At 51.5% G+C, this 26,824-nt stretch overlaps 7 protein-coding genes across 7 annotated transcripts; 4 read left to right on the forward strand and 3 right to left on the reverse strand.

The window, feature by feature from the left end:
• Positions 1–1,565: 1,565 nt before the first annotated feature.
• On the reverse strand, positions 1,566–4,848 carry SCP_1003720 (hypothetical protein; the record flags this gene model as incomplete). Its single annotated transcript, XM_027762237.1, has 6 exons — positions 1,566–1,922; positions 1,989–2,230; positions 2,285–2,586; positions 2,655–4,200; positions 4,260–4,674; positions 4,738–4,848. 6 exons carry the CDS (start codon positions 4,846–4,848, stop codon positions 1,566–1,568), a joined length of 2,973 nt encoding a protein of 990 aa, XP_027618038.1.
• Positions 4,849–5,148: 300 nt separating this feature from the next.
• On the forward strand, positions 5,149–6,082 carry SCP_1003730 (hypothetical protein; the record flags this gene model as incomplete). The annotated part of the gene is made up of 5 exons (XM_027762238.1): positions 5,149–5,332; positions 5,393–5,574; positions 5,631–5,636; positions 5,732–5,924; positions 5,985–6,082. 5 exons carry the CDS (start codon positions 5,149–5,151, stop codon positions 6,080–6,082), a joined length of 663 nt encoding a protein of 220 aa, XP_027618039.1.
• Positions 6,083–7,437: 1,355 nt separating this feature from the next.
• Positions 7,438–11,715, forward strand: SCP_1003740 (hypothetical protein; the record flags this gene model as incomplete). Its single annotated transcript, XM_027762239.1, has 2 exons — positions 7,438–9,628; positions 9,686–11,715. 2 exons carry the CDS (start codon positions 7,438–7,440, stop codon positions 11,713–11,715), a joined length of 4,221 nt encoding a protein of 1,406 aa, XP_027618040.1.
• A 2,310-nt stretch (positions 11,716–14,025) lies between these two features.
• SCP_1003750 (U6 snRNA-associated Sm-like protein) lies at positions 14,026–14,608 on the reverse strand (the record flags this gene model as incomplete). Its single annotated transcript, XM_027762240.1, has 5 exons — positions 14,026–14,144; positions 14,202–14,276; positions 14,325–14,425; positions 14,481–14,542; positions 14,597–14,608. 5 exons carry the CDS (start codon positions 14,606–14,608, stop codon positions 14,026–14,028), a joined length of 369 nt encoding a protein of 122 aa, XP_027618041.1.
• A 406-nt stretch (positions 14,609–15,014) lies between these two features.
• On the forward strand, positions 15,015–18,418 carry SCP_1003760 (Importin subunit beta-1; the record flags this gene model as incomplete). The annotated part of the gene is made up of 15 exons (XM_027762241.1): positions 15,015–15,054; positions 15,139–15,197; positions 15,267–15,371; positions 15,428–15,706; positions 15,755–15,907; positions 15,966–16,115; positions 16,171–16,281; positions 16,342–16,985; positions 17,037–17,181; positions 17,236–17,307; positions 17,361–17,502; positions 17,557–17,891; positions 17,946–18,042; positions 18,101–18,339; positions 18,395–18,418. The coding sequence occupies 15 exons, from the start codon at positions 15,015–15,017 to the stop codon at positions 18,416–18,418; spliced, it is 2,595 nt and encodes an 864-aa protein (XP_027618042.1).
• Positions 18,419–19,624: 1,206 nt separating this feature from the next.
• On the forward strand, positions 19,625–23,012 carry SCP_1003770 (Lon protease homolog 2, peroxisomal; the record flags this gene model as incomplete). Its single annotated transcript, XM_027762242.1, has 10 exons — positions 19,625–20,186; positions 20,448–20,863; positions 20,917–21,257; positions 21,306–21,512; positions 21,563–21,659; positions 21,707–21,824; positions 21,875–22,359; positions 22,413–22,589; positions 22,641–22,706; positions 22,758–23,012. 10 exons carry the CDS (start codon positions 19,625–19,627, stop codon positions 23,010–23,012), a joined length of 2,724 nt encoding a protein of 907 aa, XP_027618043.1.
• Positions 23,013–23,248: 236 nt separating this feature from the next.
• On the reverse strand, positions 23,249–26,741 carry SCP_1003780 (Polyphosphoinositide phosphatase; the record flags this gene model as incomplete). The annotated part of the gene is made up of 14 exons (XM_027762243.1): positions 23,249–23,492; positions 23,565–23,762; positions 23,819–23,884; positions 23,939–24,206; positions 24,272–24,403; positions 24,456–24,679; positions 24,741–24,857; positions 24,911–25,142; positions 25,192–25,261; positions 25,324–25,464; positions 25,515–25,615; positions 25,671–25,867; positions 25,919–26,126; positions 26,177–26,741. The coding sequence occupies 14 exons, from the start codon at positions 26,739–26,741 to the stop codon at positions 23,249–23,251; spliced, it is 2,763 nt and encodes a 920-aa protein (XP_027618044.1).
• Between the last annotated feature and the right edge of the window lie 83 nt (positions 26,742–26,824).

The raw sequence follows: 26,824 nt of genomic DNA on the forward strand, positions 1-26,824 counted from the left end.
CTGCTAGGTGGTTACCCAACTAGTGTGACAAGGAGTGCATTGCGGTTAGGACGATCGCGGTGGCGCGACGCGTCACGGTCGGGAAAGGCGCATCACGTGTATCTCGTTGTACTTTTAAGTACACGGCCAGATCTCTGCGGCACCAAAATGGGGCCGTGGAGCGGAGGCCCCGTACCAGGCTGTGCCACAGCCTATTACTATCCTTTTCGTCTAATGATTTTACGGTATTTTATAAAAACCCTTATACAATGCTTGTAATTGTTGTCAATTCAGCCGCGTAGACAGGCCCGTGACAGCCCGTGTGCAGCCCCATTTCAGGGCTTGTAGTCAGACACCAAAACAACCCCTACTCAGGCTCCTAAAACCAGCCGTCGCTATAGCGTTCTCGCTCCTTTATCCTACGTTCATGTTTTAGGAGATCATGTGATAAATGTTTTATGAGACTTACCTGATTGAGCGAAAATTACTGTAAAAGGATAGCCGAACAAGAGGAGGAGAATGCTATAGGACGGCTGGCCAAACTGGTCATCCGAGGATACGCCGAGCGCGCATACCCAGCATTTCTCGCAGGAAATCTCGAATAAACCCTAGCATAGGTCTTGTTTTCTGCGACGCCGTCAACCCAAATTCGGTGTTCGCGTAGGGCACCATCGCGCAGTGTCGCAGAATGCAAGGTGCAATGTTGATTTGGGGCGAGCACTACCCAAAATTGATAGATCACTGTGTTGTCTAATCCACAGGAACTGATTATAGCGTTCTCCTCCTCTTGTTCGGCTATCCTTTTACAGTAATTTTCGCTCAATCAGGTAAGTCTCATAAAACATTTATCATATGATCTCCTAAAACATGAACGTAGGATAAAGGAGCGAGAACGCTATAGCAACGGCTGGTTTTAGGAGCCTGCCCTAGACTGCCATGCCATTATGGGGCCGTAGCAGCCCAGAATATGGCTGAGGAAAGGACCAGTCCGATGCTTCGTCTGGGGCTCACAAATGACCAACCAGTTAAAATATCTCATTTTCATACCAAAAAACTGTATACCGCAAAATTATTGATTTTTTGTATGGACTTCGATACATGCTATGCTATGCTGCCCTACGAACCATCCGCTACCAGAAATTGGCCCCGCTCTGACCGGTAATCCTCCCGCCACGCCGATCTAGTGTATGCCCTCCACCCTGCACCAATCACAAACAACCTGTAAGCTCAATGTCAGAGTTAGCAATGAATATTGAACGGAAGAAAATCATACTGACCTACCATGCGACAGAGCAACACTATGAAAGCACGTGTGGGCAACAATCGGCCACAACATAAGTGAAAATCCCGATTCACTCACAAGATGTGTGAATCTCGGACCAGGTGAATTGAGTAGTTAATTTCACTCATTACAATTCATCCAGGTTTCGAGTCCTTTTGACTGATTGTGGACTCACGGATTCTGTCCACCAAATTGAGTATCATTTTGAGTGAAAATTACTCAGTGTTTTGTGAGTGCAAAAAAACATGAATTATCAACCACAAGATGGTTGAACTATGAAGACCGTAGCTACAGGTAAGTATGTCTAGTCCTCGACTTCGTCGGCATACACAGCGCACGCAAGCGATCCACTGTGGTCTATGATCGCCCAGTGATCACCATCTGGCACCCTGCCAATGACACATTGTATGCATGAAATGTCGATGACATCCACTGCGCCTGTGTCCGAGAAGAAGTGTATGTCGAGTGTGTTGTGGGAGCGTTCGATCCGGCAGGACTTGATAGTGGCAAGGATGAGAGTTGTCGGTTTGGTGAGTTGCAGTGGCTGCGAAGGCGCGAGGCGCACAGCGAAGATGTGTTGTAGCTGTCCATAGAAGGTGTGTATTTCTAAAGCAACACGTCTACAATGAAATCGGGCATTCTTGTCGACCAACACCTCATACTAACAAACAAGCAGATTGTTAGTCCTTGCAACGAAGATAAGTAATTGCCATGAAATGGTACTTACTCGCACATACGTCGCATCACACCGGTCCTCACGAGGCTTGCTCAAGGCTGCCGCATGGATGGTGTCACCATCAGGGAGAATCCGTACTTTTCCCCACAACTTTATTTGTTCAGGCAAGGCATGACGTGCGACGCGAGCAGTCACATTGAATCGTGTTGCCAAAGCCCCCACAATCTTCTCAATCAGTGGGGTAGTCTTCATGTCAGCTGTTCGATGAGGTGGAAGCAGCAGACATCTATTGTCTGAAATCATGACAGTCAGATGATGCCGAAATATGAAATAGTGGCTTGACTCACACTCCGCCACAGCAAGACCTGACATTGATGCTGTCGGCTTCAGTGCAAGCTCTTTCTCCATGCCATACAGCATCTTAATGTGCTCCAGACATGCTGAATCTATGAGGTATCTGTCGATACTAGCAAACGGAAAATGGCGGCTCTTGATCGCAGGCTGTAAGTACCCGCAAAAGTGTTCCATCGGGAATGACCAGCATGCCCAAACTGGACTGGCTGTCTCGATGCTGTCAGCAATATGCAGAAGGGCATGGATAGTAACCGGGCAAATCCCGAGTCGCTCTGGCGAATGCTGGTAGTAAATTCTGAATGTGCAAGGGTTGTGAGTGGTGCCTTGTCATGGTGAGATTGAGTTTCAAGGTATTTCACGTACCTTTCGTACGTAGTCACCCACTTTATGAAACCCGCTCGAACGATGGCAATATCCTGTCTGCTAATCTCAAACTCCAGGCACATGTGGAGTAATTTGACCAGCTCAATAAAGTGTTCATAATACTTCGGGCGTGTGAACTTGCGGGCGAGAAGAACAGGGCCAACGTATAGAGACCATAGTGACCAGGAGTCAGCCGTGCTTGCACTCTTGTCAGTAGCAGGATCAGGTATCCGAGGACCAAAGGCTGAAGGTATTGTGGAGCCGGCAGCAGCAGTAGTGGCGCTGATTGCAGTCCACATGTCCGGATGTAGCTGGTATTCTTCATTTCCCTCGTCTAAACCCTTGAACTCACCAGTCCACAGCAGTACAAGATTCTTGATGACATTTTCCCAGATCAGATGCATAAAATTGTAGGGGAAGGAGAGTGGAAAAGAGAGTGACGAGAGACATGAGAGGAGGGGGACACCTTTGATTCCATAAGCCTTGGCAAGTCGCTCGGCTTCGGCATCAGTACGTGCACTTTGCACTTCGCACGCTTGAGTAAGTATGTCTTCATGTGTGCATTTCGGGAGCGCTGCGGGATCATAGGAAATGATGGCACCAGGTGCGGGATGTCGAGAGCGGTCAAGAGGGACATAATATGGGCTGCGGGGTGCATTGGGGACTTGAACACCGACGATTTTGCACATGCGGCATGGTGCGTATCCATTGTGCCCCTTCATACACATGATCATTGAGATCGCAGGGATGTCACCTCCGACAAGAATGAGAAATGCATGCAGAACGAACATGGCTGCTGTCAGAACATCCCATGCACGCACGCCAACTGCCAGTCGCAACATTTCCTCGGCAAGAGGCCAGAGAAAAGAGTCAAAGTTGGCAAGCTTCTTGGGGCCAGGAATCACCGCAATGGGAATGATATTTTTTTTGTGGAAGCGAACTTCTGGCGGTAAGTTGTAGTTGTATGCAATGAGGGGCCATGCCGTCTGCTTGCGCCGTTTAAAAGGCGCGAAACCATCGGTTGACAGGCCTAAAGCAATATCTCGTGAGTCTTCAAAATATCTGTGCTTCAGCGGCTTCCCATTGACAATGACAGGTTGGCCACACAAGGACCGGTATATTTCACTGTCAAATACATCTTTTATGACATTCAGATCATGTTTATGTTCTTCAGCACGATATTGCATGCTCTTGGCCATCAATGTGTTCACATGAAATGCCTTGAGCCGCGGGATCAAGGGGAGGTACGTGTACTGCTTGTAAGGCTTCCTGTCTGCTCGGTAGCGGTCCAGATGACAATACGGGCATGTTTCGAGCTCTGCATGCGGGACAACAAAGCAACAGCATGAATTTCGGCAGCAGTCATATAATTGGGGTTTGATGCCAGACAAGAATGCAATGCGAGATTTGGCTTGACCAAGTGTGGGGATATGTTCATTTGGAAACGCAAATGGTAGCTTCACATAGGTTTGTGTCATCATGTGAGAGTCGGCTTTAAGTGCAAATGCTCGGAGCATTGCCTTGTCCTCTTCATTCAACTCTTCCTCTAGCCCAAATAACAAGCCCAGTCTACAAGGGAATGACATGGAAGAGACACGGACAAACCGATGGCCATTGCCCTAGCCTCAAATTCTGCACCCATCCAATCCCACACTGTGAGTCCTCCCTCATCGTCGGTGTCATCGTCTGAATCTGAATTGCTCTCACTTGAATAGTCCTCAGCCTCGTCTTCATCATCAGAAGTTTCCCCTTCCTCGTCATCCACCTGTGCACACTGTGTATGCCTACACCAAGTCTCAGTCTGTGCGGTGGCCACTGCGCTCTGTACTGCAGAGTCCTCGGGTTCAACCTCCTGGCCTGCTTCATCTCCGCCACGGTACTGTGGCCCATTGGGCCCCGCAGCATAGCCCACATCCATTGGTATTGGCACTGCATCCAGTTTCTCATCCAAGGCTCTAACATCAGGTGCAGCATCATCAGTCTCGCTGTACTCGATGTCTAATTCCACTTCCACTGCCGCCTGCTGATGTCTCTCAACAATCAAACCCGAGCAAGTCTGTCGTCACATGCTATAAAGTCATACCTGATGCTTCTTCAAGTTCTTGAACACCTGCCTATTCAATGCTGATAGTGCATGGATTCTCGGTGCAACCTTCCCTGCCCGATGGCGACGTTCCGTGCTTCGTGACACCATTCTGCCGCAGCCGCATGCACATAGCACCAGTTGTGTAGTTGGCTTCTTCTTCCGGCCCATGGGATAATCTCGCCAGCAGCTTTGTAGAGTAGATCAGAGTGTTATATATTGAGTGCAATGCAGTACAGGAGAGCCGCCACAGGCAGTACAACATGCCAAACTCCAACAAACAAAGTTCCCAGATTTTGCTAAGTCCGAATGGCAATGCGAGCACCCCAATGTTGACAATGCTCACGTTGCACCCTCCTGCATAGTCCTTCAGCAAATAACCCATAGAAATTGGACCAATTATATCTTACCATGCCACCGAGGATCGCCAATGAGCAGGCTGCTCCTAAGCCCAAGGGCACTGCAAAGGGCAAAAAAAAGAATGGTAATCCTGGAAGTAGAGCAGCAAAGGCCATTGCAGGACCGCCGAGTGGTCCCACTTCGGCAGCAAATGATGTCACCAGTGATCTACAGAAACACGTGGAGGAGCTGCAAGGTGAGTTTTTGCTAGCAGTTCACGTCAGATATGAACTCACAATTACATATACACTGGCAGCCCAGCTAGCAGAGCAGAAATCCTTGCGTGAAGCGGCTGAGCTTCACGCAAAAACCAGTAATGCTGTACAGGTCAAAGAGAAGACATTGATACCGAAGCCGCCCGGCTCTGCTGGTGCAGGCTTCAACCTGCAGGTCGAGATGGGGCTGGAGGACAATGACGCACAGTACCAAGCAATCCTAGTTAGTTGTGCTCACATTATCCTTCATGCAGATCACTTACTTCAAATTACTGCTAGCGCATCGTGCGTGAGAACATGTTCAGTGCCGGTCTTGATTGGCACCAGGATTTCAAGATTTACCCATGCTGATGTGCTCACGACAACACTTCTCTATGCAGATGCTGCAGACGTTCCCGATGATGAGAGACTTCGTCAACGACTGGCCGACAGCTGAGATCATCAAGCAGTATATGCGCAATAAGCGCAAATATGCTGTTGGCACAGGAACGCTGGAGCCGCGCAATGTGCGGATGAAGGGGATGCCTGGAGCCAATGTCGGCGGGTCACGCAAGAAGGGTGGTACCTCGAACAGTACGAAATGCGGCACATGCAAGGGAGGAAGCACCTGAAAAGAAAACAGGTGTCCTCCAGTGGCCATGGGTCAGAGCTCAGCAAGTGGCGAGGAGGAGAACGAATCAGTCGAGGTCGACAGGGGTGACAGAGCAGGGGAAGAGGAACATGCGAACTGAACATGCTGAGACGTTGACAGGTACAGGGCTTCTTTCTCCTATTATGGCAATACTCATCCACTCTGCCCACAACAGTCTATTATCCTCTTGTCGATGTCACGATCCGTCTCAATCGTTAGGGCGGTGCTGCCGATAACTCAAGTGTAGGAACATTAGTGGTCATCTCCCAAGAATCGTTGGTGCATGCGTCGATCTTACTAATATTATCTCCGGGTGCATGTGTGTTTGTGCATTCAGAATATACCCATTATTTCACTAGTATTCTACCCGTGGTGCTATTCTATCGTGAGTGTGGACAATGCAAGAAAGCTCTTATGTTTCACTCGGGCTGTGGGTAAGAAAAGGGTGACTTACTCTAACTATGGAGAGCGAATTTCAGTATGTAATTGGGTGGAAAACACCAATCGAGAATTAACCACTACATGGGTAGAATAGAATCACCATTTAATTGGGTGAAATAGCTGGTAAAGGATAGTGAGAACGGAACTGGTGAAATGCGTCATATTCGAGGCGAAATTCACCACTTCGTATCACCCAGAGAACAGTTGAATATTGCGGCAAACCGGTGAATTTAGCTCAAAAATGTGGGGAATTTGATTGCTTTTCCGGGTAGATGGCTGGGTGAAAGTCGCCCAGCCCAATGTTCACAGTGGCAACCAGCTCCTCTCAATGCAAATGTAGGCGGCGTGTGACGGGAACATGTTGCCAAGCCTGGGATCAACTAGGAGAGGATCCGAGATGATGGCAGGAGCCGCAGGTTGTCACCAGATGATCATGGCGAGGACGAAGAGGGAGCGAGACGAGCGCACGAAGCAGAGCACAGCAGAATCTTGATGAACCTTTCGGAGTTTGAATCTACTTAGAGATTTTCTGAGTCGCAGCTTGTACAAGTAATCCGCAGAGTTAGAAACAGGACCGGGATATGCTTTAGCAAGGGCCGGACGGAGGTTGTATAAGCGTCGTTTCAGTATCCCACGACCGGTGTCTAACTGGTGCCGCTGTCAAAGCAACAATGTCAGGCTGGATGCGAACGCCTCAGTGTTGGAGGCTTCGGGATGACCTTATTAGGCAATCCGGAGCATCCAGGTAGTCGGGCGATATTCCCCGATATCTTATTCAGCATCGAAGGATACAGTAGCTACTAGAACTATGTGGCATGTTCTGGACTAGTCTACTGGTGTAGTATATAAGGAGGGACCTCTTGCAGGTCCCAGTAATAATATCTCTTCCCCAAATCACTCACTCGGAGGAATTCATACGAGCTGCGCTAATAGGTTATGAGCCCCGCTAGCTTATAGCTTATACTTTACCAGCTTCTACTTACTTGTTACACACTCTGACTATCAGTAGTTACAATGTCGAGTACTACCGAATCTCGTGACAGCCTGTCGTCCTTGTTCCGAATTGAGCAACTTCGCGATGACAACTGGCTCCCATGGAAGCGCCATACTATGGCGATCTTGAGGGAGCGCGGTGTCTTGAAATATGTCGATGGAACATCGGAGAAGCCGAAGCCGGCAAATGCAACAACACCAACGGCAGGAGAAACAGCGGTGATCACGAAATGGGTTGAGGGCGATCAAAAAGCCCAGACCGTTATCGAGCTGCTGTTGAGCGACTCGCAGATGATACACATTGCGGACGCTACAACGGCTGCAGAGATGTGGAACCAATTGAAGTTAGTAAAGGAGGCGAGTGGACAACTGGGGATAATGGCGTACCGAAGGAAATTCTATCACACAGTTGCCACGGAAGGCAGCGATATCGCAGCGCATATCACGGAGCTCCGCCGGACACAGGAGCAGCTACACATGATGGGTAGCAAGGTGTCGGATGACGAATTTCGAACGATCCTGATCACATCGTTACCGGAGTCTTGGGACCAGTTCACATCTGCGTACCTGGGTGCAACAAGCCAGAAGGACAAGTTGCCGACATCGCATGAATTGATAGCCATCTTGCTCGAAGAATACCGGCGCCGGCGAGAGAAAGGCGGTGCCGACGAGTCTGCGCTGGCAGCATGCGGGCGGTGGACCCAGCTGAAGAATACCACACAGGGCGGAACGGACAGGAAGTCCGACACGGAGTGCTGGAATTGCCACAAGCGTGGACACACTCAACATGAGTGTTGGTCGAAAGGCGGCGGCAAGGCGGGTCAGGGACCGCGAAGTAAAAAAGGAGGCCGTGTGCAGGCACACACGAACCAGGCACAGTCAACAAATGACGTGCTGCGAGATGTCGCGTTCCGCACAGACGAGGCGACCTGTGCCGGGCAACAATTTAGTAGTCAGTTCTCGCGTTATGACTGGCTAGCTGACTCTGGAACGACATCACATGTTACGAACCTTCGTGACGCGATGACAGACTATGTGCCGCTTGAGGCCTCTTCGATTGCCGGGATCGGAGACCAGAGTGTGCGCGCTCTCGGGCGTGGCACTGTGGAAGTCAATAGCAGGATCAGAGGCAACACATGTACTTTCTGCTTGAAAGATGTCCTGTACGCACCGAAAGCGACAAATAATTTGGTGTCGCTGAGCCGCCTGGATGAAGCGGGTGGACACTTTGATGGCGGTGCCGGAGGAATAATGCTGCGAGAAAGCAGCGGCCACATCATCGCGCAAGGCCGAAAAGTCGGCCGATTGTACTTGCTCAACATGCGGGCAAAGGCTGCTATGCCGAGTGAAGAGCGCGCGAACATTGCACGCGACGATAGCGACTCGTGGGAGTCGTGGCACCGGAGATATGGACACCTGGGATTCACAGGGTTAGAGAAGCTCTACAAGGAAAACTTGGTGGAGGGACTCACCGTTGATGAAAACTCGATGCCACTGACACAGTGCGAAGCCTGCGTACAAGCTAAGCAGGCGCGTCGTGCATACCCGAAGGAGGCGGAAGACCGCTCCCAGATGCCAGGCGAGTTGACACATAGTGACGTCTGGGGCCCCGCACGTGTAGTATCGATCGCCGGATCGCGTTACTACATATCGTTCACGGACGACTGCACGCGGAGGTGCCAAGTCCTGTTCATGAAACATAAAAGTGAGGCTTTTGAAAAATTGAAAGAATACCTCACCTTTATTGAACGACGCTTCGGGCACCTGCCGAAGATCGTGCGAGTTGACAATGGGTCCGAGTACATCAATAAAAACCTGAAAGGGTGGTGCCGTGAGAAAGGAATTGAGCTGCAAACAACAGCACCATACTCACCTTCGCAGAATGGTGTAGCTGAGCGATTTAATCGCACGCTATTGGAGCTTGCTCGCGCAATGTTGATTGCGAGGAAGCTTCCAAACTTCCTCTGGGCGGAAGCTGTTGCATACGCAGCATACCTGCGAAATCGAGCGCCGACGAAAGCACTGCGCGGGAAAACTCCGGAAGAGGCGTGGACGGGCAAGAAGCCCAATGTCGCGCACCTACGAGAATTTGGGTCAGATGTCTGGATTCTGACAGAAGGCCAGAATCTCTCAAAACTCGAGCCAAAGTCGAAGAAACACACCTTTGTAGGTTTTGCTGATGGCCCGAAGGCCGTGCGCTACTACGATGTGGGTGCGCGCTCGATCTGAGTCTCGCGAAATTTTGTATTCGCGGATGCCCCGAACCCAGCAAGCAATGTTCCTGTACATCAGCCTGATGACAGTGACAGGCTGCCGCTCGAGGGGGAGTCAGGGGGAGCTGTCAAGCAGCAGCCTCCCACATCTGCATCAAAACCAGCATCAGTACCTGTCAAAGCTGATCAGTCTAACAAGAAACACGATGGAAACTACATTACAGAGGAAGACTTACCTCCCGAGATACAGGAGAGCATGCGAGAGCGACCGACATTCTTGCCTGCACCCCCGAAGATCCCTCTTCGTCGTACGACCCGTGCTACGCAGGACCACGACTATCGAAGGATGGATAACCCCCGCGCACAGCCCGCGAAGTCGCGCGAGCCGCCGGGAGTGCCGAAAGAGAACGCACCTGGTGAGAGTGCGAAAGTCGCCGTGACGCCCGAAGAATTTGAAGAGATCGCGCAGGCGCTGTATGCGACAGCACTGGCATCGGGCGACAGAACGGCGAGTGCGGGAGATGAGCCGCGAAGCCTCGCAGAGGCCCAAGCCTCTCCGGAATGGCCAGAATGGGAAAAGGCTGTAAAAGCGGAATATGATCAGTTGCAGGGCATGGGGACTTGGGAGCTACAAGACTTACCAAAAGATCGAAATGCTGTGGGCTGCAAGTGGGTCTTCCAGAGGAAAACCAACAAGGAGGGTCAGGTTGTCAAGTACAAAGCCAGATTGGTGGCACAGGGGTACTCACAGATCCCAGGGATGGATTTCCTTGAAACCTTTGCCCCTGTAGTTCGTCTTGAGTCCATCAGGGCCATCCTAGCATTAGCAGTAGTTAATAACTGGGAAATAGGCCAGATGGATGTCAAGGGAGCTTACCTGAATGGAGACCTCCAGGAGGAGATCTACATGCGACAGCCGGAAGGCTTCGATGACGGAAGTGGACGCGTTTGTCGACTCCACAAGACGCTCTATGGACTAAAGCAGTCCAGGCGCGAATGGAACCGCAAGCTGCATCGCGAGCTGACGGAGCTCGGGTACAAGCGGCTGGAGGCGGATCCATGTGTATACCTGCGGGAGCGAAAGGAAGGAGAAGTTCAGATTATCACGGTATGGGTGGATGACTTACTGTTATTCACCAACTCTCCGAAGCTCATGGAGGAGCTCAAGCGCGACCTGCAGGACCTCTTCGAAGTCACGGACCTTGGTGAGCCGCAGAAAATTGTTGGGATTGAAATTGAGCGAGATAGGGAAGCGGGAAAAATCCAAATCTCGCAACAGCACTACATCGAGAGCATTCTCAAGCGATACCAGCTTGAGAACGCCAACGCTGTAGGGATGCCGCTCGATCCGAATGTGGCGTTCACGGCAGAGGACGAGAACGAGGAGGTGGACGACCATTTGGCGGGAGGTTACGTGTCGATGGTGGGATCGCTGATGTACGCAGCAGTGGGAACAAGGCCAGATATTTCCTACGCTGTACAGACGCTGAGCAAATACACAGCGTGCCCACGACCTGTCCATTGGACAGCAGCAAAACGCGTTCTACGGTACCTCGCAGGAACACGTGACTTGCACGTCACGTACACGCGATGCGATTCGGACGCGCCGAACGGAAATATAATAGGAGGATATACGGACGCGGATTATGCATCAGATCATGACCGAAAATCAGTCTCGGGTCATGTCTTTTACTTGGGAGGTGGAGCCGTAGCATGGAGTTCGAAGAAACAAACAACAACGGCAACATCCTCGACAGAAGCCGAGTATACAGCACTCGCGCACGCGACACGTCAAGCAATATGGCTGCGAAACTTACTGGCAGAACTTGGGTTTGCACAAGAAGAACCCACAGAAATTTATTGTGATAACCAGGCAGCGATCGCGATAGCACGCGACCCGCAGTATCATGCGCGGTCAAAGCACTTTGACGTGCAGAATCATTTCGTGCGCGAAAAGGTGGAAAATGGTATTATTCAATTGTGCTACTGTCCTACAGATGAGATGGTAGCAGATGTATTTACTAAGGCCCTACCCAAGCCTAAGCACCAAAAGTTCACATTGGAACTTGGGATGCTTCCGGCTTGAGGGGGAGTGTTGGAGGCTTCGGGATGACCTTATTAGGCAATCCGGAGCATCCAGGTAGTCGGGCGATATTCCCCGATATCTTATTCAGCATCGAAGGATACAGTAGCTACTAGAACTATGTGGCATGTTCTGGACTAGTCTACTGGTGTAGTATATAAGGAGGGACCTCTTGCAGGTCCCAGTAATAATATCTCTTCCCCAAATCACTCACTCGGAGGAATTCATACGAGCTGCGCTAATACTCAGCCACCCTCTCACAGCCCAGGAATCCACCTGTTCAAAGCCCCATTACAGCCTTGGAAATCCGGGGCCATTCGGACCACCCAAATTCGGTCCGATCTCAGGCCTCATGAAAATTCCTGAAGCGGCATCACACGAGGGCTGTATTTCGGTACGTATTTCCGTCTTTTCTACCCTTTTCGTCTAATGATTTTCTGGTGCTTTACTGTTTTGGCCGTGTAGATCACGGCAACACAATAGTAGAACCCCCCGTAACTCGTAGTGTTGCCGAAGTTCAGTTCAGTTCGGTTCAGAAGCCATTTTCTCCGAACCTGAACCTGAACCTACAGTGAACCTGCTGAACCAGAACCAAGTCTGAACCATAGGTTCAGAACCAGTTCGAACCTCTGAACCTGAGATTTTTCAATCTAGCAATTTTAAGGACAATGGGGGCCTCCCACCTTTACTCTACATGCTTCTTAGTATTATTGGTGCATTACCCACCATCAAAATGCTGCAGTGAACTGTGTAGAATGGTAATCTCATGTTTGACCAAGAGTGAGTATTACATAAGAGGATGCTATACAGGGTATGTCTGTGCAATTTCAGCAGAATATAAGAGACTATAGTCAGCACATGTATATTCTATACCATTTTGCAGTCTTTAGTTGCACTGACAACTCTCGAAGTCATAAGGATGCCCATATATTTGGTTTTTCCAATGGGTTTTAGCCTATCAGGTTCGAACCAGTTCATGCTTGAACTGAACCTACCTAGCAGAGGCTGAACCAGAACCAGAACCAGAACTGAACCTAGGTTCAGTTCAGAGGTTCAAGGTTCGAACCTTCGTTCTAAACTGAACTTCGGCAACACTAGTAACTCGCTTAGATCTTCGATCCCGCGGAGGCCATTTTCGAGGGTTAGGAGATCGTTTTGCGCTCAAGGTTTCGGCCTGCGGGATCGAACATCTGCGGTGAGAAATGGGTTTCCGGCGGGCTCAAAGTCAAATTTGGCACCGGAGGTATTCTCTTGCATTTTCAATTTCTCCCAGGAACATTTTCCAGGGGTTTCGCACCAGACCTCGGGCCAAAGGGGACAACTTCGGGGATGTTCTGCATGTAAGCTTTGCGACCATTTTCGGGGGTCCGAGATCGAAGGTCCGGCCTGCGGGCCCAATTTCGGGGTTTTCAGGCATCGGGGCTCGGGGATTGCGGGGGTCTTGGCGGCACGGCGACGGGCAGACTCACACCCCGCCGGAGGCTGAGCTTGCCCGGAGTACTCGCCCTCCTGCACTGGCTATACAGTACACTCTGGAATGATTCAGGAATAAGTAAGTCTCAAAAGGTCGCAAAATACTGGCATGCATCAGGAGCAGTAACGGCGCCCTAACCGTGACCGCAGTGGGAGCGAGCTCTTAAAGTTACAGTTATTTACGATGATCACCCTCTTCGACCTTCCCATCCCCGATAAAGAGGTATTCGAGAGACAGTTGCGCTGACGGACCTCGATCGCAGATTCGCAACCGTGTGGGCGAGAAAATGCGAAGCTGGTAGGAACTCAAGGGAGCGTATCAATTTCCCTGCGATTGCAGCTACAGTGGAGGGAACCTCCCCGCAGCGGTATGCTGCAGTCACACCTGAGAGGCTAAGCACGAAGTTATGATGATAGGGGGACGTCTGCCGTATGTACATTGTTCAAATTGCGTTTTATGGACTTCTTCTCAAATACTATTCAGTATCATCAGCACTTGAGCACACTCTAATGCACGAAATAGTGTATGTTCGACGACGAATGTACCTTACACACACGACCTGTGCAAACGTCAACGGTTCAGCCTGCGCTGGGTGCGAGCACTTGCTCGCACGAGTGGTGCTCCGGTATTATCTACATCTGGATAGGTGATGCAGGTAATACTAAGGACCCAGAGAAGAACCTACGGGGATGTCTCTTAAGATACACGTTGCAATGTTGTGTTACTGGTGGTCAATAACGACACACCTTGGTGTATTAACAGATATGCTAGTCATACATCTTCTTCAGTGTATGGAGCCCGAAAGTAAGGGAGAAGCCATGACAATCTCTGAAGGACAGCTACTCCTGGGCCAAGAAAGGATTTGCAATCTCTTCTGACCCGTCAACTGGACTGAGAATCGTGATTGTCGGTCCACGTAGGACGACCAATCCTAGAGAGCGGGTGTGTGACTCCGCATCTGCGAGTTGATGCGTGAACCCCTAAGTGCTCATTACGTCTCGCGGCTGGCACTCACCCTCTTGCAGCACCTCCTGCACCTCATCAAGCACGAGGTTCAATAATTGATCGTAACCCTTCAAGACGCCGGTTACTGAATACGGGTTCAATATTGCGTACAAACTGACGGTGGCAGGTCTACCTTCTCGTCCACCTGTGAATTTCACTCTTATTCTCTCGTTAGCATACTTTGAAAGGTCTAGAATCGCCTCGCGCTTTGGCTTATCCATAGTCGGTTGAGCCCTGCATGCAATGGAAATGTGAACGACCGTTATAAGTAGTGCGTTTTGTTACTTACGGGACATGTCGACCTCTACCAGAACTCGATGCTCCACGGGCACCCCTATTTGCACCACGACCCTGAGTGCAATTGAAAGGTCGGAGCTTCAGGCGTTAGAGCAGTGATATACGCACCCTGTCAGCCATGTGTAGAGCTTCGGATCCTCTGTTTTCTTTGGTCAATGACCTGAACAACGCGTCTACGTATATGTCCACACCACCAGCAGCTACTAAATGATACGGATAATGACCGGACAATAACTTGAGAGTAAAAAAGGGTGACCCGTAGGTTCAGGGGAGCATAGAAGAACAGACAAAGAACAACATGCCTTGGAACTTGTTTGTTGCGATTGTTACCGCGTGTCACAGCCGGTGGGTGGCGTTGAAAATCTGCCGCCTGCTGCTTTCGGTTCATCCCTCTACCCAACCGTGTACCGCCACCCTCCCTCATTTTATACGAAGATCCGCACTTCCAAGCGACGTTCATCTCTTTCTCCTTTACTATAGTGTCATTCCTCCGAAACACCAGCAATATCCTCTCTGACTCGGCACCATGAACGCCAGCGAACTTCTCGCCAATACCCTATCTCCAGGTGCGGCCACTATCTCGTCTGCTCGCTCCAACTCGCGTTTACGGGGCGTTTGTGTGTCTCAATCATACCTTCTTGTTTAAACAGATGCGCATACGCGTTCAGATGCGACACAAAAGTTGGAGAGCGCATCAAGGGAGAACTATGTGAGCAAAAAGCATTCCTCATTTTCGATGGACCATTGTTGACCTTTCCGATGCGTCTGGCTATTCTAGCCCGCGTACATGATGATGCTCTCCTCCGAGCTAGTTAAGGAGAATTCGCTGACACATGTTAGAAACGCCGCAGGTCTCGCGCTGAAAAACGCGCTAACAGCGCGAGTAAGTCGTGATTGGCGATGTGAGGCTACCTCACCGTTAATCACTTACATGAATAGGAAAGTGCACGGCAACTCGACTACTCGAATCGTTGGCTCTCTCTGCCTAACGAGCCACGGCACAAGATCAAAAGCGACGCACTGACGGCTCTTAGCTCTTCCGCTGGGAAGGTCGGCACCGTCGCGGCGCAAGTCGTTTCGGCTATAGCGGCGGTCGAGTTACCCCAGGGGCAATGGATGGACATCATTGAGATTCTCCTGAGCTTCGTGAACGATCAGACTAACATGCACTTGAGGGTAGCAACGCTGCAAGCGATCGGCTTCATTTGCGAGACAATAGTGCGTCATCATCCTGTTCCAGGCTGTTCACTCTGACTATTTTATTAGAAACCGGAAATTTTGGCGCTACGTTCGAACGAGATCCTGACGGCGGTTATCCATGGCGCACGCAAGGACGAACCATCACCAGAAGTACAGTTGGCTGCCATCACCGCCCTCCTTAATTCCCTTGAGTTCGTTCGTGATAACTTCGATCGCGAGGTAATCGTACTTTCTGGACGAACTGCGACGAACTTGCCTCCACTGACTTGCTTGGCAGGGTGAGCGGAACTACATCATGCAGGTCGTTTGCGAAGCGACCCAGAATGGTTCGGTACCTGTCCAAGTCGGGGCGTTCGAGTGTCTGGTGCGGATTATGACCCTTTACTATGAGAAGATGGGCTTTTACATGGAGCGCGCTCTGTTTGGAGTAAGCACTGTTGCTCCGTCAACGTTTCTGCTCAGTGCTTACAATCCTTTACCAGCTTACTGTTATGGGCATGAAACATAGCGAGGAAAGTATCGCGTTGCAAGCTATTGAGTTTTGGTCAACGGTCTGCGAAATTGAGACTGAACTAGCGTGGGAGGCGTCAGAGGTGCGTATGCATCTCGTTGGACTTGCGCCACAGTGTTCTAACACTAGTGGGACACTTCAGGCCTCTGAGTATGGTGAGATGCCTGAAACCGAGAGTAAATTCTTCGCCAAAATTGCGCTGCCTGAGATTGTTCCAGTCCTCTTGCAATTGCTAACCCATCAGGAGGAGGACGCGGATGAAGATGAGTGGAACATCTCGATGGCTGCTGGAACTTGCCTCGGTCTTCTTGCTCAAGCTGTCGGCGATACGATCGTGCCGGCTGTTATCCCCTTCATCGAAGCCAACATCAGGGCTTCAGATTGGCACCTCCGGGAAGCTGCCGTCATGACCTTCGGTTCCATTTTGGAGGGTCCTGACCCCAACGTGCTCACGCCTCTGGTCAACCAGGCCTTCCAAATCCTCATTGATATGATGACCGACGCCAATATTCATGTCAAAGACACGGTTGCTTGGACTCTCGGTCGGATTTGTGATCTTCTGGTCACATGCATCAAGACTGATGTGCACCTCCACCCTCTCATATCTGCTCTTGTCAACGGTCTGCAGGACAACCCTCGAATTGTTGCCAATTGCTGTTGGGCTCTCATGAACCTTTCGGACCAGCTGGGCTATTCAGAGGGAGATGACCCACAAGCAGCTACCACTGGGCCGCTGTCACCCTACGTCGATGGGATCGTCCAAGCCCTTCTCCGGGTAACAGAGACGTTAGTATCTCTCAGTGACGTACTGGCCGCTCCTGATGCCATTTTACGCAGAGCAAGTAACGAGGCCAATTATCGCACAGCTGCTTATGAAGCTATCACGTCATTTGTTACTCACTCGACTTTGGACACGATCACCGTTGTTCAGGGTACTGCTGTTTCCGTTCTCGTCAGAATGGAGCAACTTCTGAGTATGCAGGTAAGTCCGGTCTGACCAGTTCCGTGTGTGTAATTATCAATCCCGCCTTTTCAGAACCAGATCCTGGGCGTTGATGATCGCAATAACTGGAACGATCTGCAGAGCAACTTCTGCAGCGTGATCATAGTGAGTCGCATCGGAACCGATCCTTGGAACACTGAGTATCGATGCATGTACAGAGCGTTGTCCGTAAACTTGGTGAAGGGATTCAGCCGCTGGCGGATCGCATTATGACACTGGTCCTTCAGTTAATCCAGGTGGCTGGCAAGACTTCCACCATCCTAGAAGACGCTTTCCTCCTTGTTGGCGCGCTTGCAGCTGGTTCGTATCTTAGAGCTGCCTTGGTCCTCAAATTTCTGACTATATTTGCTTTAGCTCTTGAGCAACGCTTCTCGCCATATATCACTGCGTTCCTGCCGTTCTTGTATCCAGCTCTGAAGGCGCACGAGGACACCCAGCTATGCACTGTCGCGGTTGGCGTCATCGGTGATATATCACGTGCTCTTGGCGAGCAGAGTACACAGTACGCGAACGCGTTCATGAGCGTCCTGCTCGAGAACTTGCAGAGCGATGTCCTCAATCGTAACGTGAAGATATCGATATTGTCTTGCTTCGGCGATATCGCTCTTGCCATCGGACCTGCGTTTGAGCCGTATCTGAGCACCACCATGGGCGTATTGAGGCAGGCTGGTGGCGTACAACCGAATCCTGTGAGTTAATATCTGTGCAATCGGGTCTGCGAAGGCTCATGCAATCACATGTAGCTCGACGTAGATTTGGTAGAATATGTAGGTCTTCTCAGGGAAGGAATTCTTGAGGCATATACTGGTATCGTCACTGGCTTCAAGAACACGGAGCAAGGTGTGTTTCCCTTGAGCATTGTCGACGCACGTGATTGAATGTTTTGTCTGGTACCTAGTCACGTTACTCTTGCCCTATGTTCAGGGCATGCTGGAGTTAACTCAACTGTGCCTGGCGGACAGCGAGAGGACCGAGTCCTCCGTCAAGGCGTCGATTGGTTTGATTGGTGACCTTGCGGATTCGTTCCCAGAAGGACAGATCAAGCAATATCTGCTTGCCGAATGGATTGCGTCGGAGCTGCGGGCGAAGGGTCGTCTGCCACCAGAAACTAAGAAGACATTACGGTGGGCCCGTGAGGTGCGCTAGCACGTTCATGTTTTATTTAATATCTCACGAGGATTCCATTCTGCAGATGGTCAAGCGCGCCACCGCATAGAGATTCCACCTTTGTATCAATTCCTATGTTCTTTCTTCGTCTCAATGATCTCTTTCTCAATCTCTTGTCTCTTACTCAGTCGTCTGTCCTCTGAAGGAGGCACTCTCAGTCGCTTCGCATGCACAGTAGAGCGGGCTGCGGCCCCGCCATTACGTCTATAGGACTATTGATTTGCCATTTGTCGCCGTCAACGCACATTGCTCTCACCATTGTATCCCTGGGTTCATTCTAATTCCACTTCATTCCCCCATTTTCGCTCCTACTATCAAGCTGTTCAGTCGTGCCTGCGTTGCATCCTATGTTTTCGTAATGACTCAGATGAGACTCGACATGTCGTACGCGTCAGTCTGCTAATGCTGTTCTCAGTTGTGTTCCTCAAGGGAAGCTATGATTATGTCCGCGCTAGTGTACGCGTTGTTGCCCCCGTTGCGTGGCGTCGATACATGTATTCTTTGACCAGCGATGAATGATATATTCGAACGATCTTGCACCGTCTTGTGAAATATGAAGCAGGACCGTGCAGAAAAACTACTACAACGTAACTTCATGGACCTCAGTTTGTCATATTTCCCTTTACTCCTGACCGTACATTGCAGTTACCTCCTAACTTTATGTAAGGCGTAGTGCGCCCTTATAATGCCGACAGCGGCCTTTCATACGCTGCAAGAGTCTTCGGGTCAACTTTGGCTTTCATTCCATATAGCAGCCACTTTTCGGATAAACCGGCCATTACGGTTGATGTACGCAGTCGAACAGAGGTGACATTAGTATTCTATTTGGGCCGTTGATAAGGCTGACCCTAATAGCAGCCGAGACAAGGCGGAGCGTCGAATCACCCTGTCCAAAGAACCAGCCACTTTTCTGACTGAAAAAGACGCAACGAAAGATGTTGTGATTAATGTGGTTCTGTTGCCACAGCGAGCGACCGTGGCCTCTCGGAGGGGTCAGAAGTCAACTTGCTTCATACAGCTTTACCACAGACAAAGTAGTAAGTACTCTTCAGTTTTCCACGTTCACTTTCAACATGTCTTAATTACGACCATGCCGCTACGAGTTTCGTCGTTCGCGAGGAGCGGCGAACTTACTCAACTTCCATATTCGGCCTTACACCAGGGGTGGGAGGTCTAAGTTGCCGGGTTGAAGCAGACTCGGACTTCTGTCATTTTCATTCATTTCACACATTACTACTCTGTTATTCCTTCCACCATGTCAGCTATTACACTCCCTGTCTTTCCCGTCCCATACCCCTTTATTCTCTTTCCATCTGCTCGTCTCACGTTCCCCATCACCCCCGAGGTCGCCAATTCGCTCCTGCAGCTCATTCAACCTGGCGACAGCCAGCCGGTCGTTGTAGCTGTCCCTGTCACCGCTGAGAGTACGCTGCATACGTGGGGCACAACTGCACGAGTCATCCGTCTCGTCCGACCGCAAACGCGTGCAGTATCTGACCGCTACGGTCTCGTTTTGCAAGGCATATCACGCGTGCGTTTGCTCGAGGATACCCGAAGCTCGGATACCGAGGGTATTGTTGAGCGGAAGGTCGGGCTACCGGCCGAAAATAATATGCCTTCAGCCGAAGCTGTAGCTATGTTCAAGGCCGCGTCCTTTAAGCTGCTGGAGCGTCTCGCAAAGGATTCCCCGCAACAGTCCAAGCGCGCTGCTTACATGAAAGTTTCCAATGTTATAGAGGATATTGCGGATGAACGGGTCCCTGGAATGGCGGACATGCTGGTGGCAGGATTCATCGATGACTACAATGACAGACTTGGTGAGCATCGTAGCATGTGATATCCCTTTCTCGCATTATCTGTGCCTACTATTTCTCCCCTTGTATACGGGTGCAAGCGAAATCCCTTCGGATGCTACTGTGTGGCCGGATTCAGCTGGGAGAACTTCTTTCTTCATATTACCGGTGGTTCAAGCCTATGCATGCGGCTGATTTTTCGCACGCTTTGTGCAGCATGCATATTCTCGCTGCCTCTTCAGAGTGATCCGGTGCAGCTAACCTTTTTCTGTTTTACTGCTATAGACTTCCTGTCCGCAGCCGATGCAGACGATCGACTTCGCCGTGCCACTGCGCTATTCGTGAAGTACACGTCGATATCTGAGGTGACGCGCAAGATTGAGCAGTCCGTGGACGAATCTCTTTCGAGGCAGCAGAAGGAGTTCTACCTACGGCAACAGCTCGCTGCTATTCAGCGAGAACTGCGCACGCTCGAGCAGACGTCGATCGACGGCAGGAATGGTGGGACAGAGGAGGACAAGCGGTCTGAGCCAGTATCAGAGCTGGATGAGGACACGGAGGAGAAGGACATGGCGGACATACGTGTGGGCATCGACGCGATGGCGCAAGGAAGCGAGGAGCGCAAGGTTGCAGTACGCGAGTGGCGGCGGCTGAAGCGTATTCCGAGCGGTAGCGTTGAGCAAGGCGTCGTCCGCAATTACGTGCGTGTGCATGCCTCATCGTGCGTATGCCTTTCAGTTGACATCTCGCACAGCTGGATTGGCTTGTCGCAGTTCCATGGGCGGCATCGACCACCACACAGGCAAATGCGTCACTCGAAGCACTACGGGATCGTGCATTCCTCACGAACGCGCGGAAACAGCTCGATGCCGACCACTACGGTCTGGAAAAGATCAAGAAGCGGCTAATCGAGTACCTCGCGGTTGTCCGGCTGAAGGAGTTGAATGCGGAGAAGGAAGCACGCGCGCAAACTCAAGAAAGTCAGCTGGTCGTCCTGAAGGCTAACGAGCAAGACGCTAAGAGGCTCTTTCCTGGTGCCAGTCCCGAATCAATATCACCACCACCCAGGAAGGGTGTCAAGGGCCCGATCCTCCTGTGAGTTTATAGCTAATTGTTAAAGGCTATGTGCTCAAGATTTGTCAGGTTCGTTGGTCCGCCTGGAACAGGCAAGACCTCACTTGGCCACTCGATCGCGCGAGCGCTCAACCGGCCGTTCCAGCGTATCTCGCTCGGTGGCGTGCGAGACGAGGCCGAGATCAGGGGGCATCGCCGGACGTATGTTGCCAGTGGACCCGGCATGATCGTGCAGGCGTTGCGGAAGGCGGGACGACCAGACCCAGTCATTCTGTTGTAGGTGTTCCGTGAATTAGCGGATGAAATGTTGCACTGAGTTTTTCCAGGGATGAGGTTGACAAGGTTGGGCATAATAGCATTCACGGGGATCCCTCTGCCGCTCTTTTGGAAGTGCTTGATCCGGAGCAGAATCATTCATTCAAGGTGCGCGTGCACTGGATTTGTGAGATGCAAGTCTGAATTGTCTTCAGGACCATTACATTAATGTGCCCATCGACTTGAGTCAAGTGCTGTTTATCTGTACTTCTAATACTCTGGAGACCATCGCCCTTCCTCTTCTAGACCGCTGTGAAATTGTGCAGCTCTCCGGTGCGTGACATGAACTTTGATCCTTGTCCATTGCATTGATTTTACTATAGGATACACGTACGACGAAAAGATGCACATCGCGCTGACGTTTCTACTTCCGAAGCAGTTACAGGCCAACGGGCTGACGCCGGAGCACGTCACGATAACCACACTGGCACTCCAGCGCATGGCGACGCACTACACACGGGAGGCGGGGGTGCGCTCCCTGGAGCGTGCAATCGGCGCCGTCGTGCGGTACAAAGCCGTAGAGTGGGCGGAATACGCGGATAGTGTTGGGCATGAGGCCGCGGTGATCAGCCAGATACAGAGTCAGAAAGGCGGACAGGCAGAGTATCGTAGCGTTGTTGAGGAGGACGAACTAGAGCGCATCCTCGGCATCGCGAGGTGGGACGAGGAGGAAAGAGACAGAGAGGAACGGTGCGGTGTTGTTTACGGCCTCGTCGTTACTGGCACGGGTGAGGGCGGGATCTTGCCTGTCGAGACCATAGCAGTCCCTGGCACAGGGCGGTTGAAGCTGACTGGCAGCTTGGGAGACGTATGTCCCTTGGGTGCTATCATGTATATCGATTGACTAGGGTTTCTCCGCAGGTCATCAAGGAAAGTGGTGAACTCGCATTGAGTTGGGTCAAGACGCACGCGTATGACCTCTGTATCACCAAGTCGCGCGCACAGGACCCGTTGAAGGTCCCCAATCCGATCGACATTCACCTTCATCTACCGGCCGGTGCTGTTAAGAAAGACGGTCCTTCTGCTGGTATTGCGATGGTCCGCATAGTGATTCTCTCTTTGGTCCGTCCTTCACTAATTGCCACGTAGATATGTGCCTTTGTCTCGCTGCTCACGGGGTCGTGCATACCGAGCAACGTTGCTATGACTGGGGAGGCAGGTTTTTGTGTCTCCACTGTGGCGTGGTTGTTGATATTCTGCAATTAGGTTACCCTGCGCGGCCGCGTGGGTCCCGTCGGTGGCATCAAGGAGAAGGTGCTAGGTGCGCACCGTGCCCAGATTGCTAAGGTTGTCCTGCCGTGGGCAAATCGCAAAGATGTTGAGCACGATGTTCCCCTCGAGGTGCGCTCTGACATCGAGTTTGTCTACGTGCGTACAATCGAGGAAGTGTTGGAGGCGGCTTTTGGAAAAGGGAGAATCGAATGGAGGAGGAGCGTCGGGCTATTGGAGAGCCGGCTGTAAGTGAGCCGGCCAATTTTGGGGTTCTGGATTGTTTTCTTGTCTTGTAGCAGAGTCCGTTTGTTCGCTGTAGATTATTGCCATACCATATCCGCCGAACATCATTGTTGCTGTATCATATCTACTTCTGTTTCTTCTTGCATCACTCACTGGGGATTGCAATCCAATCCAATCATTTATACCCACAAGATACCATTTTATCCACTTAAATACTGCGGGGTGTACAGATGTTCAATCGACTAATGCATCCCAACCTCCTCGATGAACTTCTCGTACATGATTGTGAGGTTGTCCCTGTGCCCGCCACCCACCAGTTGCGGATTGGCACGCTCGATATATGGAGCAAACATATCCTCCGGTGCATCCTGCAGGTATGCGCTCCCGCCGTGTGCTATTGCCACAGCATGCTGGTACTTCTCCATGTCTCCGCGCTCCGCCCAGTCGTCTGCGGTGTTGAAAAACTCTTGGCATTGGTCGATGTATCTACACGGTGGACGCGAGAGTGAGGGTGAGTACACATGTTGTAAGGCGAGGCATCAAGGAAGGGCAACACACTCTGCGTATTCGGCCTCCTCGTCTGCGGAGACGAACGGGTCAAGATGCTGCATGGCGAGCGCTTCCGTGGAATCGGGATCGGGCTCCACGCTTACTTTCTGCTTCTTGGACTTGTGGTCGTGTCCGCGGTCGACGTGTGTATTCCGAGAACCCGCAGAAGGGTTCGACCCAATCCACCGGCGCACGCCGTCCATCAGCCTAAGTGCGTGTTTCCCTTCAATCCGCACGATCAAAAAGGAAGATATGACGCATACCTTGGATGATGCGATGAATTGTGATGCTGGAGGAACGGACTGTAGGTGACGTCACGAGCAGTCTTTCTGCATTTCTAGTTCAGCGCACTTTAAAGGCATAATGGTAGCTATGTTACTCACCCAGGCAACTTAAGCGTGCTGTTCATCGAGAACGCGAAATGCTTCCCGAGTGACGTGAAGAGCAGCGGACGGTAATACTCGATCCAGTAGTCCCCGCGCGTGTTCACGTAGCGCTGGATACCCCGCTCGCAATCCTCGAGCACGTAAGCGGGCTCCAGGTGCTCATCGCGGAACCACTGCTGGTACTTGCCCCGCTGCGGTGGCCGAGGGGTCATCCGCTCGGATTGCACGCCAAGGAAGAGGTTGATGGAGGTTTGCTTGTCGGCATCTGGGGTGTGTGTTTCGTGAGTGCGTACGGTTCAGAAGATGATGTGAAGGAGAGTCTCAACTCACCTAGGAGTGAATTAGCATAGAAGCGACGAAGATTCTCGATGATGTCTCGGGAATGGCTGTTCCAATGGGGCATCCGCCGGTATGTTTCCACCCTATTCACTAGGGCACTGCCCGTGTATTGTAGCGCGAGACCTACGATCAACTGTGAGCAATGGTGCTATTCCAGGTTGTGTAGCGTGCCTACTATCGCCATGATCATGATACATCTCCGTGAGCATATTAACCGCATCTGAGTCGAACGCCAAATTCGGCGTCTCCACGACGCCCAGCGCATACAACTGGTGGCCAAATGCGCGTTTGCCAAACACGAACTGCGCCGCGTTCGTGCGATCGAGACAGTCGACACAGTTCGTGCGGCAGACGCCGTTCTGCAGTGACATAGTGTTCCGCCATGGCAAGCCTGTGCCACTGACGGTACACGATCAGCCGTGTCAGAGGATGGTCAGTAACTAGGGGACGGGGGACGTACTCGTCTTCGTTTTGCAGGGCGTGCGCGTAGGGTTCAGGCCCAGAGTGGAAGAAACCCGTCATTTGGATAGATTCTTCCGCGATGTCTTCCAAGTACCCGATGACGTCCTGCGTTTTCCTGGTGACACATCAGGCACCGCTCTGCACCTCGCGGGAAATAATGAGACGCACTCTTTATAGGCGCGCGACATGTCCCATGCCCGGTATACCATCCTCTTGTCCGACGGAAGAAACTGGTTGAGGTAGCGTACGCACTGCGTGTACTCGTCCAGCAGCTTTGACTCGCGCGGCTGTGGCTCACGTTTCTTGATCAGGTTCAGTATCATAATGGGCGTGCCGTATCTGCTGAAGAGGTCGTCGAAGTGGCGCGAGGCGGCAGTGTAGAAGGGGTCCATCACGCTGACTGGTAGAAATCAATGGAAGTCACGGGAGCAGCGGGAGGGTTGACTGACTTTCGATGGGCGGCCTAGGGCTCATGCTGTTGGTTTCTTGTGTCCAGTATATTGGTATGCTGCCGCGGTACTATGCCAGCAGGGACGAGACACGATGGGATCAATGAATCAGAGGGTGTATGCTAGTCGTACCTGCACGTAGCTCGTGAAATTCGGACTCGGGCGTCTTGCACGAGGATACTCATTCGAGCCTTGGGTTGCGGGGTAGTAAAACGGTGTGGTCAAGGTCTCGGAAACGATCTGTTCTGTCTCCACTTCGTTCGCAACGTTGCCCTGTCACACGGGTGAATGCGACTAATTAGAGCAATACGGACATCACTTACCTCGTCGTTGACCCCCCGTTTGAGGTATCTAGCGCCTGCGTGGTGGCGGGACCTGCGTGCGATCAAAGTAATAAAGATAACACGGCCGAGGACGGTCAACTCTGTAGGCACAGTCGGTAGGTAATCACAGGCAACATAGCATGCGAGGAGACTGACTAGCCTGGTCGACATGGCCGTGAAGTAACGGGAGAAGCCAGTGAGCTCTGAGAGAGGGTGGCTTGTCGTCATGGAAGGCGGTAGTCAGCATGTGGTGGTTCCATGCGAAGCGGTCGTTGAACACCGTGCCCCTCGGTGCAGGTAATCCTAACCTGGTAAGATTGTGCTGTAGAGTCGAAGTCAGGTCGTAGGTGTAGCTGAACGGGTAGGTTCAGCATACCGGAACACAATAATCATCGAATACACACCTGAAGTAAAAGTTCTTGGACATGTCGACTTGCTTGTAGATATTCATGAGGCGCTGCTCCTCGGCAGGCTTGTCCACTTTGTGATTGAAGCATACAGGTATGATGTCTGTGCCCTCGCAGTGGTATATGTAGTGCCCGCCGAGGAGGGCGACCACAGAGCGCTTCGAGATCACGATCATATACCACCCCGACGTGAACCTGATGAATCCTGTATTCACCGGTTGGTACATGCAGGTACGAAGATTCTAATAGGCGCACCAGCTATGCCAAAGAGTACCCTCGCTTTCCCCAAACCACCACATCCTCTGTTCCCATCCTCCAGCATCTTGAGCATGGCGCTCATCTGCTTACCACTGTACACCGCCTCATCTTCGACCACTTCGAGCTCGTCCTGGGACGTGCGGTCAATCTTAATGATCTTGTGCCGCGAGTCCGACGTGTTTGACGCGACGATGTAGAACCTGAGCCTGTTCTCGTAGAGGATGAATTTGTTGAAGACCAGGAATGAATTGTCGCGGTGAGGTGGTGGAGCCCTTGTCGACGGCGGGCGAGTGGAGGGCGCGGTGACTCCTGTGGATTGCGACTTCGATTCGTCGGACTTTGTGAGCGATTCAGGTATTGGGAACGACTCTGATTCGGCAGATTCTGGGATGGACGAAAGTGAATGTTGTGATACCGGGGTCACTGTCGCGCTCGTGTCTGAGAGCACATCGGATTGTCCGTTGACCGGAGGAATCTCGAGATGGTGAAGTACAGCCGAGCCATTAGCAACTGTAGATTGCTGCGGTGGAAGCTGTATAGGCGGAGGAGAAAACTTCAGCATGGAGGATGGGGGAGAGCAACTCACTCACTGCGCGTGACCGCGTGATCTCTCCGCGCAGGCTCGCGAACGGACCCCCACTCGTG

The sequence above is a fragment of the Sparassis crispa genome (genome assembly GCF_003851025.1).
Source record: "Sparassis crispa DNA, contig_000009F, whole genome shotgun sequence".
Lineage (NCBI taxonomy): Eukaryota > Fungi > Basidiomycota > Agaricomycetes > Polyporales > Sparassidaceae > Sparassis > Sparassis crispa.